The following is a 20348-nucleotide window of genomic DNA, read 5'->3' as shown; positions in this document are numbered from 1 at the left end:
CTTAGCCTTAGTTATTGAAATCTTCAGAAAAGAATCATAATGCTTAGGAATAAAATTAATAATTTCCTCCAATTTATCGGATGAGCTTGTGCTCTCCCATTCCTAGAATTTAGGTACGAACCGGTTCTAAACTTTAAAAGTGTGCTTAATTAATTCTGTCTTTTGACTCCTCCTAAGAAAACTCCTAAGTTGCTTGAGCTTGGAGTGCAAATATTACCAAAATATTTTATGTCAGAGACATCTTATGATAAGGCTTGTCAAAATTGATAGAAAATTGTGACAAATTTCCTTTGGCTATGGATGAAGTGTCAATTGCCAAGCTGGAAGAAAAGTCTATTGCGGTTTCCTTGCCTTTCTCTACCAGAGATGTATCCTTTGAATCCTTTATTTCCAATGCACCGGTGGCTTCCCCACTTGGTGCCTTATCCTGATCCTGTGCATCCTCAACAACCTTATTTTTTGTATCCTTATCCTTATCAATATTATCCTCTGTATCTTGTACATTATCTGTCGGGGTATCCTCTACTACAAAATTGGACTCACTAGCTAGTATAGTAGTATCCGATGGAGTGCTAGCCGGTTGCTCAGTGTTTCCATTTTGTACCTCTGTATCTACTAATTTCTTATCCCCTGGTAATTGAATATTTTGAGACTATACAAAACTGGGACTCAACTCATATCCCAAACTCAAAAGAATTATAACCCAAATGCCTATGGTCTCCTTTCGGATTTCCTCAAATCTTTCTAACATTAAATTATTTATCTGGCGCTTTGGATTGAATTCAAATGCACTTGTTTTATTTATCAAATCTGCTATTTATGACGGGGTTATTATTGGATGGAGATTGACCAATTTTGTCTCTTTTATTTGTCAGTCCAGAGTTTGAGCATGTAATTTCCTAGCATCTAGCTTATCATACAATTCCTTAGGCCAAATTTTCTCTAGCTCAATCAATTCTCTACAAAAAGAATCAAGATATAAAAGAATAGATTCCTCAATCTTCTTCTTATCCTTCTCATCAAATTCATCAAAGAATGTAGAAATATAGTCCAAGTTACCATCATTAATAATCGGATCAATTATGTCTCGATCATCCAATTTCTTCTTATCGGTTCTTCTCTTGGCTTCTGGTTTAGACTTCTCATCAGACTTAGGCTTGTGTTTATGTACAATGGTAATCTTGGGTGTCTTCCAGGGAGGCTCCTTAGTCGATTCTTTCTTTATCTCTTCCTTCTTCTCCCTTATCACCCTTGAAAAAACTCCTTTCTTCTTGGGAACTTCCTTGATGTCTTCATTTGATTCAGTTTCCTCAAAAGAAACTGTCATATATTGCCTATCCACCTTTTGCTTTCTCTTTACCGGTTCGGTCGTCTTAGGATTGGCAGGCTCACCTGATGATGCTTCTGGTTTCTTGGAAGACTCACTTGTTACTGGGACCACATTGGGAGTGGCTTGGGCTACCTTCTTTGCTTCCCTCTCTTCCATCCTTTTCTGTTTCATTTCTTCTTTTCTCTAAGCTTCAAGGATTTTGACCTTTTGTTCTACTCTAGCCCTGACATGCCCTTCACTAATTAGAGTCTCGATTGCAACCTTAGTCATCTTTCTTTTGATTGTCAGTGCAACCTATTCTTGGTGAGCCTTTAGCTCTTTCTCTTGGGTTGTTCCAAATTTCTCTTATTTTTCATCAATTGGTGCTTGCAGTAGGTGTTGAGCATAAGTATCTAGTGTGGCCTCATCCACCTCATAACCCATTGGCATAATCCAGACTATTCTAGGTTGGACTGCTTCCATCATACATTCATCTTTATATACCATAAAACATATAGTATCTTTGCATTTCTCTATAATAGATTTAGGAATTCTAGCTCTATTCTTCATTTCCTCTTCAAAAGTTTTGAAAAATGCCCATAAATTATCCTTTTGCTTCTTATCTCCTTGGCTATCCAAAATTTGGGCTATCTGAGTGGCTACCAGGTGATCAAAATCCCACTATATCTTACCAAAACTAGGAATAGTATTAAAAAAGTAGAATGCCAAACAAATAACAAAGGAACCATATCGAAAAATGTTTTTCTTATCTTGTTTAATTTTCTGAAGGTTGGTCATCAGCTCCTTTAGCATTACACTGTAGAGATCATAATGTGCATCCTCCTTTACCGTTTGATGGGCAACAAGAATATTATACCGGAGACAGAGTTCAGTCGATTTGACTTGTAAACTTTGTATTTGATGATCATTGCTACAAATTTAAATCAATCTCCTTAATATCATCAACCATCATCAAACGACCATCGAAGCTAGCATCGATGAGTTTGCAGAGTTCTGTGTTGGAGAGATTGGACCTAGGGCTAAGGAAACCTCCAATATTATGCAAGTAGGTGATATTCTTGATTACCTCCTCAGTGATCTTGTAGGGCTGGTCCAACTAGATAAATTTTCCATGAATGTGGCTGAGAATGTATTGGACCCACTCCGCCTCATCAAATGTCGAGAAGTCCATAAATTGGGTAAAACCCTTCTTTTGCAAATGGGCAAATTTCGGCTTCAACTGGTTATCTGTGATTAGACTCTCAGTGAAAATGCATGATAAATCATAACCTCCAAGCTCCTCAATATCACAATGGATATATGCCCTAATGTTTTTGGTGTGAAGAACATCATAGCGAACGCTCGAGAACGCTCCCAGTGTATCATCCAAAAGGGATTTGAAAGGATGCTTCTTGAATTCAGGACAAGGGCGGTTCTTGATTTCCACCACCAAAGGAGTATCAAAAATGAATGAAGAAGCTATGATATCGAATGTGGATACTGAAACTAGGGTTTCTACAAATGGAAAATACCTCAAGATACTGCCAGATGATGAAATTGACTTCGAGAGAAAATGCTTGCACGAATTGCCTTGAACACTTGAATCAGTCTGGAAACTGCTCTTCTGAATGCTCGATCGCTATGTGAAGAAAATAACTTAACTTTTCTCTTTTATCACCATTAACCCTAATTTTTCACTATCATAAATGTTGCCGGGAGAACTGACCGGATCGTATAATCTGCAAGTTGGTTCTGTTAAACACCTAAATTCGCCTGAGTACCCATATGCAATCAAAATTATTTGACTACAGATCTATTCTAGGGTGTTTGCATGATCTTCAATGATTTGCCTACCCCTAAGGCAAAGTACCTTAGTTACCAGTTGTTCCTACTTCCAATGCAGGACCTAATGGCTCTACCAGTTGTTTTGCCGGTTGTGTGTTTGATCTCCTTACCCATCTTTTCTGATGTTGTTTTCTAATATCTTCTACTTTTGCCTTTTCCTTCTCATTTTCTTTTCCATTACTTATCGGTGGGTTCTTACTCCTACAATATTTAGCAATATGTCCAATCTTGTTGCATGCATAATAGACAATATTGTTCTTCTGAATTGCTTCATTAAACCCTTGATTTCCTTGATTTCCTTTTGATCTGCATTGGTTAAAGTCATATGAAAATCTACTACATGCATGACATCTTACATTTCCAAGACCAATGACTGATGCATTGTTCTGATTATTCCTATTTCTGAACTGACCTACTATATGACCATATTTATTACAAACAAAGCATGTACCATTGAATTTGTGAGCATTAAGTTGTCTTGCCAATGATTTCAAGTTCCGGTTGTTGGCATGATTCTATGTTTTACCGAATGATTGATCTTGTTGTGCAGTACCAGAGCTTTCTCCTTCATCATAACCAAGACCTCTCTTGTCATTAGCATCTCTCTGGCTCTTTAGTAGTTCATCAAGTTTGGCAGAGCTATCTTTGAATTTGTCCTTGTACTCATTTGCAGTGACTAATTCATCTCTCATGACTATGATCTGTCTCTCAAGTTCCTGTTTATTATTCCGGGACTGGACCAACTCAAGTCTCAACATGTCATTCTCATGTGTCAGTCTATTGCATCCATCAGATCTGTCCTTCAATGCTTGAGCTAGTTTTTCTTCATTCTTCTTTCTGTCTTCAATCTTTTTGCATATTCTCATGGTTAGGGCTTGCATCTCATTCTTCAAGATAGTGTTCTCCTGAGTGAGTTTCTGACATTGATCCTTCATAGCATCTTCCTCATCACTATTCTGATTTTGCAATTGATCATGAAGTTCCTTTCTCTTGGCTTGAACATCTGAAAGCTTTCCTTGCAATGAAATGATGTGCTCTAGCTTGCATTAGTTCATTCTTCAGTTTATTGTTTTCCATCTACTCATTATCAAGATCCTCAAGAGAAAGTTGAAGTTGTTGTTGCAGACCGGTTTCCATTGATTCCAAGTTCTAGATCTTCCTCAAGTGGTTAAACTTCTTTCGAGGCACCAGGCTCTGATACCAATTGTTTGAATCCAAGAACACTAAGAGGGGGAGGGGGTGAATCAGTGTTCTACCAGTAAAACTAATTCTGAATTTATTGCTTATGAATCAGTTAATAGTAAATAGAATATAAGTACATAAACCAAATAACACATAAAGAAGCAACACCATAACACCAATATTTATACGTGGAAAACCCTACAAAGGGAAAAAATGTCGTGGCACTAATACCCACAATATCTATACTTAATCAAGGTATACAAATATTACATAGAGGCGATTGCACATGCAATCAGGCTAACTGCTTAGAGCTCACTGCTCAAACACAAGTCTCACTGACTTACACAACATTACAAATTTATTACAAACAAAAATAAACTAATAAGATGCATTTGACCATGTTGGATAAGTTCCGGTTCAAGCTCTGATAACTTTCTCTATGTACCGGTTCACTAATGCTCTGTTCTACCTTGTTCTGCTATTGGTTGAGGTTGCACACATGAAACTGCACACTAAAGCTTCCTTTGGCTGACCAAAATACATACCATCAATCTTTGATTTATTCACAACCAAAATCACATTCCAACATGTCACAAATCCATCGCTAAAATATCTCCTTAAATACCCTTATAACTTGTTAAACATGTTGGCCACAATGAAGAAAATAAAACCTATCGACTGTTGGATCAAAAAGTATATCTTGCATAATATCGATGGCCATGTCGACCTTCACACGCTACCAAAATTCCATGAAATAAATAATTGGGGCCACAAAATATCTTGGTTGGGTCCTATCCTTAATCGGGTTCCAAATACATGTTACCAGGATCGAGATTTAACCAGGTGAAAAGAAAAGTGAATATACCGGTTAACCCAAACAAAGAAAAATGATAGATCAATGAATCCCGATAGAAGATATAGACACCATAAGGATGAGTTGCCAGATGAGTTGCCATCAATGACAACCCTAAATGTCATTTGCCTTACCGGATGAGTGTCAATTGCTAACAATTCCTTGGGAGAGGACAAGAGGAATTAAAAATTCTCAAAAAAGAGGATGTGTGAGGAGAATAAAGGATGAAGGAATTTCAAATTTGTTGGGAAGAGGGGGTTTGGGGATATGCAAGGGATTTGACATTCCTTGAATGGACCAAAAGTGGGTGGCATTTAAGGTTGAAGGGTGAGATGGGAAGGCCATTTATGGAAAAATGTTGACCCATTAGGGATGTGCAAATGATTAAGGAGAATGATTAGATGAGCTAATGAGGGATTATGAGAGAAAATAGCTAAGTTAGGAGTATGGGATATGAGGAGAGAATGAGTGGGGGAATATAAAATTGGAGGAAATGATAATCATGATTAGGATAGAATTAATTACACTAGATGATGGAGATTTGGAGGGTGATTTGTAGGAATCAAGGTATTAGTTAATTAACTAGAATTAATTAACTAATTAGGATTCAGAGGAAATATTGACTAAGGTTGGGGGTTGAAACAATTTTTGAAAGAATGGGATTAATTAATTTTGATAAATTAATTATAAGACTAAAATGATAAAATTAATTAAAATATAATTTAATTAATTTTGAGGAGGGGGACTAACATAATTAATTAATTTATAATGCGAAAGATAAACTAATTAAATATTAATTTAATTATTTAATTAATTTAGGATTTTACAACCTCTATTTACAATTTGGCAAACCACAATGATGAAACAAACTCTTGTAGGAAAACAACTCCTACAACAATTCTAGCACCCATGTTTGATTCCCTATTGCAAACAATATTGATTTTTGTCTCAAGAAAAAAATAACTAGTTAAATTTCATTTAGCAAACTTGGGTGTTGGGTTTTATTTTTTAATATTTAATATTTTTTGTTAATTTAAATATGTATATTAAAATTAACATTTACATTAATATTTAATACGCCACATAAATCAGCACTCACATAGCCTCCATATTTTATCTATAAAATTGACATGTAAATACTATTGAACTTTAGTCAAATTGACTGTAGAATTCATTGCTATGAAAATATGTTGAACTGAATGCCAAAAATCTTACCCATATATAAGAAAATCAAACAAAACAAGAAATAAATTAAAACCCTTTTTTTGTTTTGAGCCTCCTTGATCTGAAATATTTTGTCAATTCAGAGGACAATACCCAAAGCAAAATTTGTGGTATTGTAAACACATAACAAATCATATAAAATTTCATTTCATTGAAAATATGTAAACCATACAATTTTTGGCAAACTCTGTGAAAGAGAGTTGTGTGCCCTTGAATCTATCCCATTTGGGCAAACTCTATAAAAGAGAGTTGTATGCTTGGAATCTATCCAATTTGAGCAAACTCTGTAAAAGAGAGTTGTATGCCTGGAATCTATCCAATTTGGGCAAACTCTATAAAAGAGAGTTGTATGCCCAGCCTATACAATTTAGGCAATCATGTGAAGGAGTGTATGCCTATAACTCTATAACTCTATAACTCTCCAACTCCTTGCAACTAGATTCGGATTGGGCTTATTTATAAGCTTTCAAAGATGCCGAACAACCACCACATTTATGTCCTCATCGAAAGTTGAAAAGACAATCCAGTATTGAAAGGTTATTACATTTATATGAGGACAAAAATTAATTAAAAATTAAAATATTTAATACACTGGCTTATTTCTCATCACTCCTCGTGCTCATATATCATCATCCACACATCCATGGTTGTACTGGTTGTCTTTGTACCAACCATTCTTGAAAATAGGCTTTTATCTATAGTTGGCTGAATAGGAAATAAAAATTCAAAATTATTATTCTTACCTTCTTAATTGTTCTCTCATTTGCCTCAAAATAATCCATTTCTATAGTTTCTCTGTTAAATCAGTTAAAATTGGGTGATTGGTACTAACTAATGCCAACTGAACTGCAACTAGTTATTTCTTTTTTTTTAATTTTAGATAAGTGAAGGCTTTCTTTAAAAAATGGCTCTCGAACTGTGAGTGCCACCATCACTTCTGAACGAAAGGTCACCTAATTGGGGGATTGATACAGTAGAACAACTTCGTGGCACAAATCAAAGAGCTACGTCATTCTGTACTATCTATGTTAGGCTTGCTTTAAGAAATGTTTTCACCATTTAAAAATAGGTTGACATTTAATCAGGCCAACTGCCTAGAGCTCACTACTCAAACACAAGTCTCACTAACTTACACAACATTACAAAGTGATTACAAACAAAAATGAACTCATAAGATGCATCTGAACATGTTGGATAAGTTCCGGTTCAAGCTCCAATAACTTTCTCTGTGTACTGGTTCACTGATGCTCTATTCTACCCCGTTATGCTATTGGTTGAGGTTGCGCACATGAAACTGCACACTAAAGCTTCATTTCGCTGACCAAAATGCATACCATCAATCTTTGATTTATTCGTAATCAAAATCACATTCCAACATGTCACAAATCCATCGCTAAAATATCTCCTTAAATACCCTTATAACTTGTTAAACATGTCGGCCACAATGAAGAAAATAAAACCTGTCGGCTGCCGGATCAAAAAATATATCATACATAATCTCGATGGCCATGTCGACCTTCACACGTTACCAAGAATTCCATGAAATAAATAATCAGGGCCACAACATATCTTGGTTGGGTCCTATCCTTAACTGAGTTCCAAATACATGTTACCAGGTTCGAGACTTAACCAAGTGAAAAGAAAAGTGAATATACAGGTTGAGTGTAGTGAATCCGGTTAACCCAAACAAAGAAAAATGATAGATCAATGAATCCCAATAGAAGATATAGACACCAGAAAGATGAGATGCCATATGAGTTACCATCAATGACAACACTAAATGTCATTTGACTTATCGGATGAGTGTCAATTGCCAACAATTCCTTGGGAGAGGACAAGAGGAATTAAAAATTCTCAAAAAAGAGGATGCGTGAGGAGAATAAAGGATGAAGGAATTTAAAATTTGTTGGGAAGAGGGGGCTTGGGGATATGCAAGGGATTTGACATTCCTTGAATGGACCAAAAGTGGGTGGCATTTAAGGTTGAAGGGTGAGATGGGAAGGCCATTTATGGAAAAAAGTTGGGGATGTGCAAATGATTAAGGGGAATGATTAGATGAGCTAATGAGGGATTATGAGAGAAAGTAGCTGAGTTAGGAGTATGGGATATGAGGAGAGAGAATGAGTGGGGGAATATAAAATTGGAGGAAATGATAATCATGATTAGGATAGAATTAATTACACTAAATGATGGAGATTAGGAGGGTGATTTGTAGGAATCAAGGTATTAGTTAATTAAATGGAATTAATTAACTAATTAGGATTTAGAGGAAATACTGAGTAAGGTTGGGATTGAAATAATTTTCATAAGAATGGGATTAATTAATTTTGATAAATTAATTATAAGACTAAAATGATAAAATTAATTAAAATATAATTTAATTTTGAGGAGGGGGACTAGCATAATTAATTAATTAACAATACACAAGATAAACTAATTAAATATTAATTTAATTATTTAATTAATTTTAGGCATTTACAACCTCTATTTACAATTTGGCAAACCACAATGATGAAACTAACTCTTGTAGGAAAACAACTCCTACAACAATTCTAGCACCCATTTTTGATTCCCTATTGCAAACAGTATTGATTTTTGTCTCAAGAAAAAAATAACTAGTTGAATTTCATTTAACAAACTTGGGTGTTGGATTTTATTTTTTAATATTTTATAATTTTTGTTAATTTAAATGCGTATATTAAAATTAACATTTACATTATTTAATATGCCACATAAATCAGCATTCACATAGCCTCCATATTTGTAGAATTCGTTGCTATGAAAATATGCTGAACCGAATGCCAAAAATCTTACCCATATATAAGAAAATCAAACAAAACAAGAAATAAATTAAAACCCTTTTTTTTAGCCTCCTCATGCTCATGTCATCATCCACACATCCATGGTTGTACTGGTTGTCTTTGTACCAACCATTCTTGAAAATAGGCTTTTATCTAGAGTTGGTTGAATAGGAAATAAAAATTCAAAATTATTATTCTTACCTTCTTAATTGTTCTCTCATTTGCCTCAAAATAATCTATTTCTACAGTTTCTCGGTTAAATCAGTTAAAATTGGGTGATTGGTACTAACTAATGCCAACTGAACTGCAACTTGTTATTTTTTAAAAAAAAATTTAGATAAGTGAAGGCTTTCTTTAAAAAATGGCTCTCGAACTGTGAGTGCCACCATCACTTCTGAACGAAAGGTCACCTAATTGGGGGATTGATACAGCAGAACAACTTCGCGGCACAAATCAGAGAACTACGTCATTCTGTACTATCTATGTCAGGCTTGCTTTAAGAAATGTTTTCACCATTTAAAAATAGGTTGACATTTACATTAAATATAATGAAGGAAGCAAAGTTACGATATTGTTTTATCATTGTCTCCATTAAACACATCATACATTATCCAAACACACACAAATCACGTAAAATGTTTTTCTTATCATATTCAGAATCATAGAATAAATAAGGATAATATATCCATGCTGTCGATGCAATGATCAGAAGTTCGAAGGTTACAAATCATCGGAAAGCAACGTAACAGCATATTTCAAATTAGTTCACTGTGGCAAATCCGCCATTAAATGAGAGACTTACGCCCTCCCATTAAAAATCCTTTATTTTTTCAGGCCAAATCATAAATATCTATAAAGAAACAGCAGTGAAAAGAATCAGAAAGTTCTAAAGATCAACAGTCACTCCAAAGAAATCCAAGCTCCGGAGGCTCAAAGTAATACCCATCATCAATATAATCGTTACCATGATAGCCGAATTCTTCAAAGCGAGGAGGACTCAAAAGCAGAGCTTCCGCCAAATTCATCACTAAATTTGGGGATTCAAATAGCGGCAGCTCTTCGTCCAATTGAAGACGCTCAGTCCTAATTCGACGTAAGCCGCCAACTTCTCTTCCACATTCCTCATCAATCATGCAATTTGGCGGCGTGGTTTGTTCCAGAATAATCGAATCATTACGATCAATCATTTCACAGTCGCCGCCAACTCCAAAGGCGGCGGCTTCAGCCGCGGGGGGATTGAAGCAGAATGCATGAAAATGGGGGAACCTTTCTTGACTTGTGGTCACATGGGAATAGTCTGTAAACGAAAGCGCCGCTTCCGCAGCAGCCAATTGAATGTCTCGAGGATCGAGAGAAGCAGGACGAGGAAGCGTGTGAACCAAATCCGGGAAATTTGGTAAGGCCAATTTTCCCTTGAGGCTAACAGCCGCCACATCGTATGCTCGAGCCGCCATATGGGGATGGTCATATGAGCCCAGCCAAATCCTGGTTTTGGTCCCGGGCTTCCTTATCTCAGATACCCATTTCCCCCAGCTCCTGCGCCTCACTCCTCTGTACACTCGATCCATCTGTTTTTCTCCACTTGTATTGCACGAATCCATGAGTATATATCTACAATATTCTCTGTCACTTCTACTTCACTTAGAATTCACTAAGAATTTCGTCTCAATTTTTCATGTTTCAGATAAGGGATATAGACAATTACTATATATACAGTCCGATCCCCAGTAGTGCTAGACAGTTAGTGAAGAACATTACGTAGACATTGCAAAAGCAGAACCTCAAACTCACAGCTGGATCCCTCACATGCACTTCCTTCTGGGAAACTTCCCACCACTCAATATATCCAAACTTGTATTCCACAAAAATGATTAAAATTACTGTGACTCGAGAGGACAATTTTTGGCTTTTTCAAATCATGGGCTTGGATAGTTCAACGAGGATGGAGATTTTGATTTTGGAGCAGACAATGATCGTAAGGTTTAGATTATGGTGGGGGCTTCATTAATTCATTATCACACGACGACGGCTTAACGCGGTTTCACCATTGTTAACAGCTGGATCGAGAATTAAATGAATATAATTAATTTGTCAACTCTGCGTTGCGCTGCCTAGAAACTGCTTAACCTCCACTTCTATTATTTTAAATTGCAGTGAAAACGAATTTAATCGGTAAAAGATTTGATGTTAGAAGTTCGATTGATCCACTCGAGTCGCCTACAAATCTGTTTATCCGCACATTTTCAAAGTAGAAAATTCAACCAATGGCATAAAAGCCTGAGACCTGGCTGTACTGCAATAAATTTATCAACTTCCCAGGGTCCATTGAATTGTATTTTATTTATTTTGCTTTGGTTTTTTAATTAATCGCGTTGTTTGTCTGCGCATGCGTTGTTACCGGCACCGTCTACTCCAACAACCGCTCATTCGCCTGATTAAAAAATATTAAGAAGCCAAGATTAATTATAACTCTCAGGAATCCATCGTACAAGTCAAAGAAATGTTTGTACAAGGTGGATTTTTGTTCTCCTCAACTTCGACAATGTGGATTTTTTTTCTTCCTTTGAATTTACAATTGAGACTTAATCTTGAAGTGTTGAAGTTTGTCTCTAATATAAAACACTGTTGTGTGGATTTTTTATTGTTTAACTTTTTGAAGTAAATGGTTTGATAATAGTGATACATTTATATTAAAATATTCATTGTGATATGTAAATGGATTTTAGATTTTTGGGTTGATGAAACTTGATGGTTTAAAATGAATGTTTATGAAGAATTAAATTTGTACAATTGGCGAAGTCAATTAGTTTAGATGAAGATTGTTAAGAGATAAGTTTTTGTACATAAAATGGTTCGATAATCTCTATAGACGAGCTAGAGAGTGTGTTGATTATGGTAAAATGAAAACATCTTCAATCATATCCCTAAATTAAAATAGGTTATACTCCATCTTGTTGATGTCAAGATGTGTTAAATTGGCATTGTAGGATATTTTATTTCTAGCATTTAAAGATGGGTTTTCTAGAATGGATATACTTAAGATTTTGTCTCTTTGTTGAAGGAGATATGTTTGAATGGATAGGGTTTTTCTTTTATTGATCAAGAAGTGGACTAGGCCACATAATTAAATTATACTAAAATAAGATTATAGCATATGACATATAAATAGGACAAAAGTAAACCAAGAACCTAGGATAAGATACATGAAAATAAGAGGAGAGGCACTATAGACAAACTACCAAACAAAGTAGCTACTAACATGAAAATGCTAAGAGGATAGACCTTCAATGGCCTAATCAAACATTGCAATTACTATTAGAACTAGCATCTTTTTAGTCATAAATCTAGAGAGGGGTGCCAATTCCATGAGAATCCTCCATTGTATGCTTGAGGAGGAAGTGCAAGGAACTAAACATATTGGAGGCACAAAAGAAAATAACCTTACCTAGGTCCTTTTGAAGGAGCTCTAATGAGACGAGAGAAACCAAAGGAGATTCAATGAGTAGTCCTTGTCTTTAAGGTGAGTTCCTGAAACAAAGAAAGAAAATTATGGATGCCTCATTTTAAAAAATACCCTCACAAAAATAGCACCATACCCAACAAGCACATTGTCTAATGACTTTGAAGTGAAGATGGTCATTTAAAGAATTTTTTACCATTAGGAGGCACACAACCATAATTGTTTAAGATATCTATATAGTTGAGAAAAAAGGAGGAAGCCACATTTATGAAGAATAATTAATAAAATTGGGATGCTAGTAAATTTTTCTCTTGCACTAGACAAATGACTTGTTTTGTAGGGTTACATGGAATGGTAAAAATAAAGATAAGTTTCTTCCTATCTATAATTGAATTATACTAAAATAATTTAACAACATATGACATGTAAATAGGACAAAAGTAAACTAAGAACCTAGGATAAGATAAATGAAAATAAGAGGAAAGGCACTTTAGCCCAACAACCAAACAAAGTAGCTACTAAAATGAAAATTATAAGAGGATAGACCTTCAATGGCCTAATCAAACATTACAATTACCATTAGAACTATCATCTTTTAAGTCATAAATCTAGAGAGGGGTACCAATTTCATGAGAATCCTCCACTGCATGCTTGAGGAGGAAGTGCAAGGAACTAAACATATTAGAGGCACAAAAGAAAATAACCTCACCTAGGTCCTTTTGAAGGAGCTCTAATGAGATGAAAGAAGCCAAAGATGATTCAATGAGTATAGTCCTTCTCTTTAAGGTGAGTGCCTGAAATAAAATAATATATGCATGCCTCATTTAAAAAAATACCCTCACAATTAGCATTAACAAAAATAACATCATACTCAACAAGCACCTTGTCTAATGAATTTGAGGTGAAGATGATCATTTAAAGAAATTTTAACCATCAAGAGGCACACAACCACAATTGTTTAAGATACCTATAAAGCTGAGAAAAGGGAGGAAGCCACATTTATGAAGATTAGTGTATAGAATTGGGATGCTAGTAAATTTTTCTCTTGCACTAGACAAATGACTTGTTTTGTAGGGTTACATGGAAGGTTAAATATAGAGATAAGGTTCTTCCTATCAAAGGAAGGACCATTTGTAATTTTCCATAAGCATTTTGGAAGTGAGACCCTTTTATTCATCTCAATCACTAATGGTGACAACATACCAATACCAAATGTGACATAAAACACATTGCAAGTCCCCCAAATTGAGGGGAATCTTTGTAAATATCCATCCCAACTAAATTATATTACAAATGAGGAGGAGATAATCAAGTTCAAAACTCACATATTCAATGGCATTAGGGTGACAAATGATTTGAAACCTAGACACCTTATGAGTACCAAATATTCTGCATTGGAGACCACGAGGAATGAAGATCCTTATGAATCAATTGATATTCGAACTTCTAAATCATGTAAAAATGAAGCCAATTGTAGTGACAAAGTATATTCTTTTCTCACATAGGAGGGAATGCTAAACATCCAAGGAGATGACCATACATCTACCACTAGAATATCAATAATTCTATCATGTTTATTTTCTATTTAATTTAATTTAAATTATTAAATAGCTCATTATAATATAATTTAAATTATTAAATAGCTCATTATAATATTTCTTGAGCCAAATTGAATAAATAAGGATATCATATTTATTAATACTTAACTATGACTTAATGAAATTCTATATTTTCAAGATATTTTTTTAATTTATTGACCTTTAAGTGTGTTATGGGAATTTTGGGTTACTCTTGTAATAGTTAGATACCAAAATATTAGATTCTATGATTGATTTACGATAGGGTGTAACAGTGGACTATTTTTTAGAATGCAAATTGGAGTGGAGATTTTTTAAATATTTATTAATTATTGCCTTCCCTAAATTATACTATAGGATTTTGGGCACACAAATTGGTCACAAAGCATTATACATATGCATGTGATTACATTTAGGAGGGTTGTATAATCATTTGATAGAATTCGACATTTTTGTATAACTACTACTTTTACACTTCCTTTTGTAGATAAAAACTTGGAAAAGATTAGAATCAATGAAAAAAACCCATTGATTTCTAGATGTAACTTTACCTAGAGGTTAAAATAAATTTTAGCAATTTTTAAAATTTGTTTTAGTTGTTCAATGTGTGTGTTGTAGGTTACGAGATAAGTTGTGTAAGGGTTTGTTGTGTGTTGGATATTGTTGCTGCTATGATATGTTGTTGTCACTGATGCCAACATATTCCTCTATTTTTGTGTTCTAGTATTGTAGAGAGTTCTTTTGGTGAGTTAATCCGCATCAACAAGTCTGCAAAAGGATTTGTGATTCTAGTAATGAAGTATCTCTAGTTAATTCAGTGTTGGTTTCATGATGCTATGTGGTGATTTGATCAAGTTATGGATTATGATTTAAAGATTGGTTTTTCAGTGTTCAATGTTTTAGTGTTCTGGTATTTGATCCATTGTGCTCCAGAATGATTATATCTTGAGTTGTGGATTTGGTAGAGTATTTGGGATGTTCATGTGTATCCTCAATTTAGATGGTTCATGGTTTGGTGCTCTACAAGTTATCCTTTTAGTCTCAGTTGCTGTTGTTGAGTGTTCTTGAGTATCAGCATATTGATTGATGAAGATTTGATTAAGTGATGTTGGTGCAGCTATTGCAGATGATTCTAACATGCTTGTTGGTGTTTCCTAATCATGTCCTATTTTTTTTGTTGGTTCACATTGATCATTGTACATGTTATTGAGGATTTTATGGGTATGGTGATGTTCTTTGTGTTATGCGATATTTTCAGTAGTGTAGCGTGTTGCGGATGATCTTGGCAAGATTTTTGGTGGTGTTCCATGTTCAAGGATTTGATTTGGGTCCATGCTATGTCATTATGGCATTGCATTGGTCTGGTGGTTGATGTATATATCATGTATGTAATTTTGTAATTAGGTCTTACAGGTTGAGTCGACCTTGCAGTCAAGGTTGATGACTTATATAAATAGGTGTCATATTCATGTAATTTGGTGATCGGTGTTGTGTATGCATTATTAGAGAGTCGTGAATGTGCGAACAAGTGAGTTCATCTATTGATGTGAAGTGTAGAGCAGAGAGTGTTGTACAAAAGACAAATGTGCTCAAATGGAAGTGTCATCAGGCATGTGGAGATGCTATTCTCTCAGTTCAAGTAAACTGGATTATTGTCTGAATATTCTTGTAAGGTAGTGAACCTTCCTTGAGGGTTGTAGCCTTCTGAGTTATTGTATCTTGAGCACTGAGCTTTAGGCAGTGTTCTTGAATGCATGTGCATTCCCCATTGTAATATTTTCACATACTATTGTAGAGTATCATCATATTGTGGGTAGGTTCCCACCGTGGTTTTTCCCTTAACTGATTTTTCTACATCAAAATCTTGGTGTTATGTGTGTTGTTGTTATTATGCTTATCTTTGTTCTTGCTACAATTGATCGGATATGAAGTTGTGCTTAATTTGTTTTATCCGGTGAAAACTTATTCATCCCCCCTCTTAATTTTCCTCCATTTTTGTTGCCAACAATTGGTATTAGAGTTAGATCCTCTAGAGGAAGCTTGACCACTTGAGGAGATCTAGGATGGCAACCTATGTTTTCAAGAAAGAGAGTCTGAGATTTGATGGAAGCAATTACACTATATGGAAGGACTAGATGGAGTGTCACTTGAAGTGTCTTGGAGATGATTATTGGAAGATTACAAAGAATACCCACAATGTTCCTCAGAATGGCCTGGTTACTATAAATGAGATCAAGGATGTTTTACATAACATAAGAGCTAAAGAAGAATTATTGAGTGCCCTGACCGATTCAGAGATGACTAATGTGATGGGTTTGCAAACTACACATGAGATCTAGGAAAAGTTAGAGACCTTGTAAGAAGGAGATAAACATGTCAAAGTTGCTAAACTACAGAGTTTGAAAGGGAAGTAAGAGATGCTGAAGATGGGAGAAGATGAGAACATATCATCCTTTATGGTTAAAGTGAATGAACTTGTCATGAACATCAGATGTGCGGATGGAACTCTTAAAGAAGACAAGATTGTTGCCAAAGTATTGAGATCCTTGCCACCTGCTTACAAATCTAAAAGTTGCTGCTATTGATGAGATCCGAACTGTGGCCACTGTGACAAGAGACATGCTGGTTGGTAAGCTTGCTACTTTTTAGTTGAGTGAGTTTAGAGAATCACATGGTAAATCTAAGGCTATATTCAAAGCCTCTATATCCAAGAACCAAAAGTATGATCTGGGAGAATGTTCATCTAGGGTTTCCATATATGAAAGAGAAATGAGAGAGATGGAAGAACAGGAAAGAGAGTTGGATGAGCTTGAAGCACTTATTGCTCAGAGATTGTGTAAGGGTGCTAGTAACTATGATGGGAAGATACCTTTGAAATGTTTCTCTTGTAATAAGATATGACATTTTGCTTCTAAGTGTCCTGAAAGAATGCCAAAGTATGATAAGCATGATAAATTTGATAAGCATGATAGATATGATAAGTGTTAACACAAAACTTTGTACCCCTGGTGATCAGGCTTGACCGCCAACCTCGTGAAACATTGAATCAACCTCTCAAGTTTGGGACCTTGCGTTGTTATGAGGTTGAATCTCCAAAGAAGGACAGCTTCCTCTTCAATATGAATGTAGTGTTAGACCAACCAAACACTAATAAAATGAATCTATGGTCTAATAAGGAAAATGGAGAAGGAGGAAAGGGAAACTAAAAGAGAGGGAAAGGGGTTTGCACCCAGACTGAAATAATGATCCATCCTTGCCTGGTGTAGGAGCACCCTTCAAAGGGCTCCCACCATTTGATTTTGATTGTGTTCTTGCTTCTTTAAGAAGCCATTGTATATACAATAAGAGCCATGTGCTCATTGGGTCTAGTTTAGGTCCTAGTTGAGGTCCTAGGGTCTTAAGTCAAAGTTGAGTTTTACTTGAAAATAGAGGGTATGTGTGCCTTTGAGATGTTTTAGGGTTCTTCTTAGCATGGTGGCATCCTTAGGTTAGCCCAATGTGGGCCTAGGAGTCAAGAAAAGCAACATTGAGAAAGTTGCTCAAAAGTTGCAAAAGTTGCATGACAACTTTTCAAAGTTGTCAAGCAACTTTTCCACCTAGAAGGTAAAAATCCTTAGTTTAGCGTGGACAACACTAATATGGGCACATAAACCGAGTAAAGGGTAGTATAAGTAGTTGCAAACCCTAAGATAATGGGTTGGATGTCAGTTGTTGTATGGCTAAAGCAAAGTGACTTGTCTATGACTGCAATTTTGTTGCCAGTCAGCACAAATGGAGTAAGACAAGATCATTAATGGATTGATTTTTGAGCAAAACTGTGTTGAGTGTCTTGTATGGTGTATTTAATTTCATTGTGAGCATTTAGATTAGGTTTTGTTTTGCAGGTTGTGTGTGTTTGTAAATAGTTTGTAAGCTTGCTTCTCACTGTCCAGTTTTGGACTAGTTTGAGTCAATGGGTTCATAACTCCATTCCCCATTGTGGAATCACCATGAAACCATGGGGAATAGGAGTAGAGACCCTGTACAATACTTAGAGCAAGCAAGGCCCTTGAAGATGCAGGGAGGCCATCTAAAGACCCACTCCTAGGTGAGACTGGATAGTGTCCAGCTACGAAGGGTTAAGTTGTAGAGGTCTTGGAGAGCAAGGAAGGACAGAGGAGGAGGCACCCTTTGGAGGAGTTGTAGAGGGGTGAGTGGAGTACCATTGGTCTAAAGGAGGAGCTTCCACCAATCTAGAAAAGGTAGCAAGAACATCAAACCTATACTGTGACCTTGGCAGGCCTAAAAACCTCTTTAAAACCCTTAAAAACCTTAAAATCCACCTAGGGCAGTGTATGGAAACTTGGAGGCCCAAAACTAGAAAAATCTTTGAGCCCTTGCCAAATGAATAGTAGGTCTTTTGGGAAGTTTCACAAGCATATGCATCATTTGCAAGAGGGAGCCCTAAAAGTCCGGGTAGGAGGCCTAATTGGGCACAATCCTTGTAGCCCTATTTTGTAGGTAAAAGACAAAATAGTGAAATCGGTAAGGAGTTAGAAGTTGAAAACCTCTTGGGGGAACATGACTGCATGGATAACCATGTCCAAGACCTGTCCTATCCTTGCTAGGACCTAAGAAGGTGTGGAACAAGCCAAACCCTTATTATCCTAAGTAAGGGTTCTTTGAGTCTCATGAGTAGGTGAGACCTTAGGAGTGAAAATTCAAATTGTTGGTGGGTGGATTTGGCAAGGTCAGGGGATTCCACAAGAAGAGGAAGTCCTAGAGACCCTAGGGTATGGTTAGAACACCTGGTGATCCAAGGAAAGGATCCAAGAGCATAGTCTAGGCTAGTCTATCCCAAACCCCATCCCATCAGATTGGTATCAGAGCAAGTTAAAGATTTGGTGGATTGTGCATGTCTCTATATACTGGTGAATCAGTAGGGGAGAGAAGAATGGTCACTAATGCAGAGCTAGCTAGGGAGGTAGAAGAGCAGAAGGAGAAGAATAGACTCCTTGAAGAAGCTCTGAGTGAGATAAGGGATAAGCTGCAGGAAGTGGTGGATTAGAGGACACAAGGACCTTGGGGTGAAGACACCAAGGATAAAGGCAAGAAAACCATTGACATAGATGACATTATACCTGAACCAGATCCCTTGTTCAATGAAGAACCTTTTGTAAAGGCTATTAAGGCTTTGAACACCAAAGCTTTTCAAGGATTGCCACATTTTAGTGGAAGGATGGACATTGATACTGTCATGGAATGGATTGAGGGTATGGAGAACCACTTTGAGTGTGAAGGAGTGACAGAGGCTCAAAAGGTTAAGGTTGCCAAATCAAGATTAAGGGGAGCAACTTTGACATGGTGGAAGTATCTGCAAGAAGAGAGAGTTAGCATGGGGAAGCTACCTATTGCCAATTGGAAGGCCATGGTGAGTAAGATAAAGGAGAACTACTTAGTAGAGGATTATGAAGTTCAACTTCATAAGAAGAGATAGGGATTGAAGCAAAAAGACCTTGATGTGACCTCCTACATCGAAGAATTTCAAAAGCTTTGTCTTAGATCCAAAGTCCAAGAAGATGAATCTATTAAGGTGGCTAGGTATCTAAGAAGCCTAAAGTGGAACATTCAAGAGGAGATAAGCCTATGGACTCCTACTACTATCCAAGAATGTCATCAGCTTGCTGCTAAGGTGGAAGAGAGGAACAAAAGGAAAGGAGACTCTAATAACAGGGGTAGAGGCAGAGGTAGAGGTCAAATGAATCACCGAGGTGGTTACCAAAGCAAGGCAAATGAACAAAGGAACCAAGGCGAAGCCAAGTTGATTGAGCATAGCAGTGAAGCCAATCTCAGAGGGGGCCATTCTAGAGGAAGAGGTGCACAAGGTGGTCCAAGTATGGGTAGAGGTACCGACAGGGGTAACTCCTACTTTGCAACTATGAAATGTTACAATTGTGGTCAACTGGGACACCCGGCCTATAGATGCCATGACAAGCCTACATCATCAAATAGTGGAAAGAGGGTTGATTATGCACAGGAAGACACATCAAGCAGCAAGACACCTCAGGTGGACCATATTGAATCAGAGGTTGGAGAAAATCTAATGTTCAATAGGGTC

At 36.3% G+C, this 20348-nt stretch overlaps 2 protein-coding genes across 2 annotated transcripts; both read right to left on the bottom strand.

Moving 5' to 3' along the window:
- Positions 1–226: 226 nt before the first annotated feature.
- On the bottom strand, positions 227–1501 carry LOC131858324 (nucleolin 1-like). Its single transcript, XM_059211526.1, has 2 exons — positions 964–1501; positions 227–630 (listed from the first exon to the last, which is right to left on the bottom strand). The coding sequence occupies exons 1-2, from the start codon at positions 1499–1501 to the stop codon at positions 227–229; spliced, it is 942 nt and encodes a 313-aa protein (XP_059067509.1).
- Positions 1502–10107: 8606 nt separating this feature from the next.
- Positions 10108–10815, bottom strand: LOC131043262 (ethylene-responsive transcription factor ERF024-like). Its single transcript, XM_057976458.2, has one exon. The coding sequence runs from the start codon at positions 10813–10815 to the stop codon at positions 10108–10110; it is 708 nt and encodes a 235-aa protein (XP_057832441.2).
- Between the last annotated feature and the right edge of the window lie 9533 nt (positions 10816–20348).

Source organism: Cryptomeria japonica, chromosome 9 (assembly GCF_030272615.1).
Source record: "Cryptomeria japonica chromosome 9, Sugi_1.0, whole genome shotgun sequence".
In the NCBI taxonomy this organism is placed as follows: Eukaryota; Viridiplantae; Streptophyta; class Pinopsida; order Cupressales; family Cupressaceae; genus Cryptomeria; species Cryptomeria japonica.
This window is presented reverse-complemented; position numbering and strand designations above follow the sequence as displayed.

Bases quoted from the DNA above. Each gene is read 5' to 3' on its own strand.
- LOC131858324 (XM_059211526.1), bottom strand. From the start codon at position 1,501: ATGAAACAGAAAAGGATGGAAGAGAGGGAAGCAAAGAAGGTAGCCCAA. The intron at 631-963 runs GTAGAGAATTGA...TTCAATTACCAG, and splicing joins TTTATATCTTGATTCTTTTT to GGGATAAGAAATTAGTAGAT.
- LOC131043262 (XM_057976458.2), bottom strand. From the start codon at position 10,815: ATGGATTCGTGCAATACAAGTGGAGAAAAACAGATGGATCGAGTGTAC.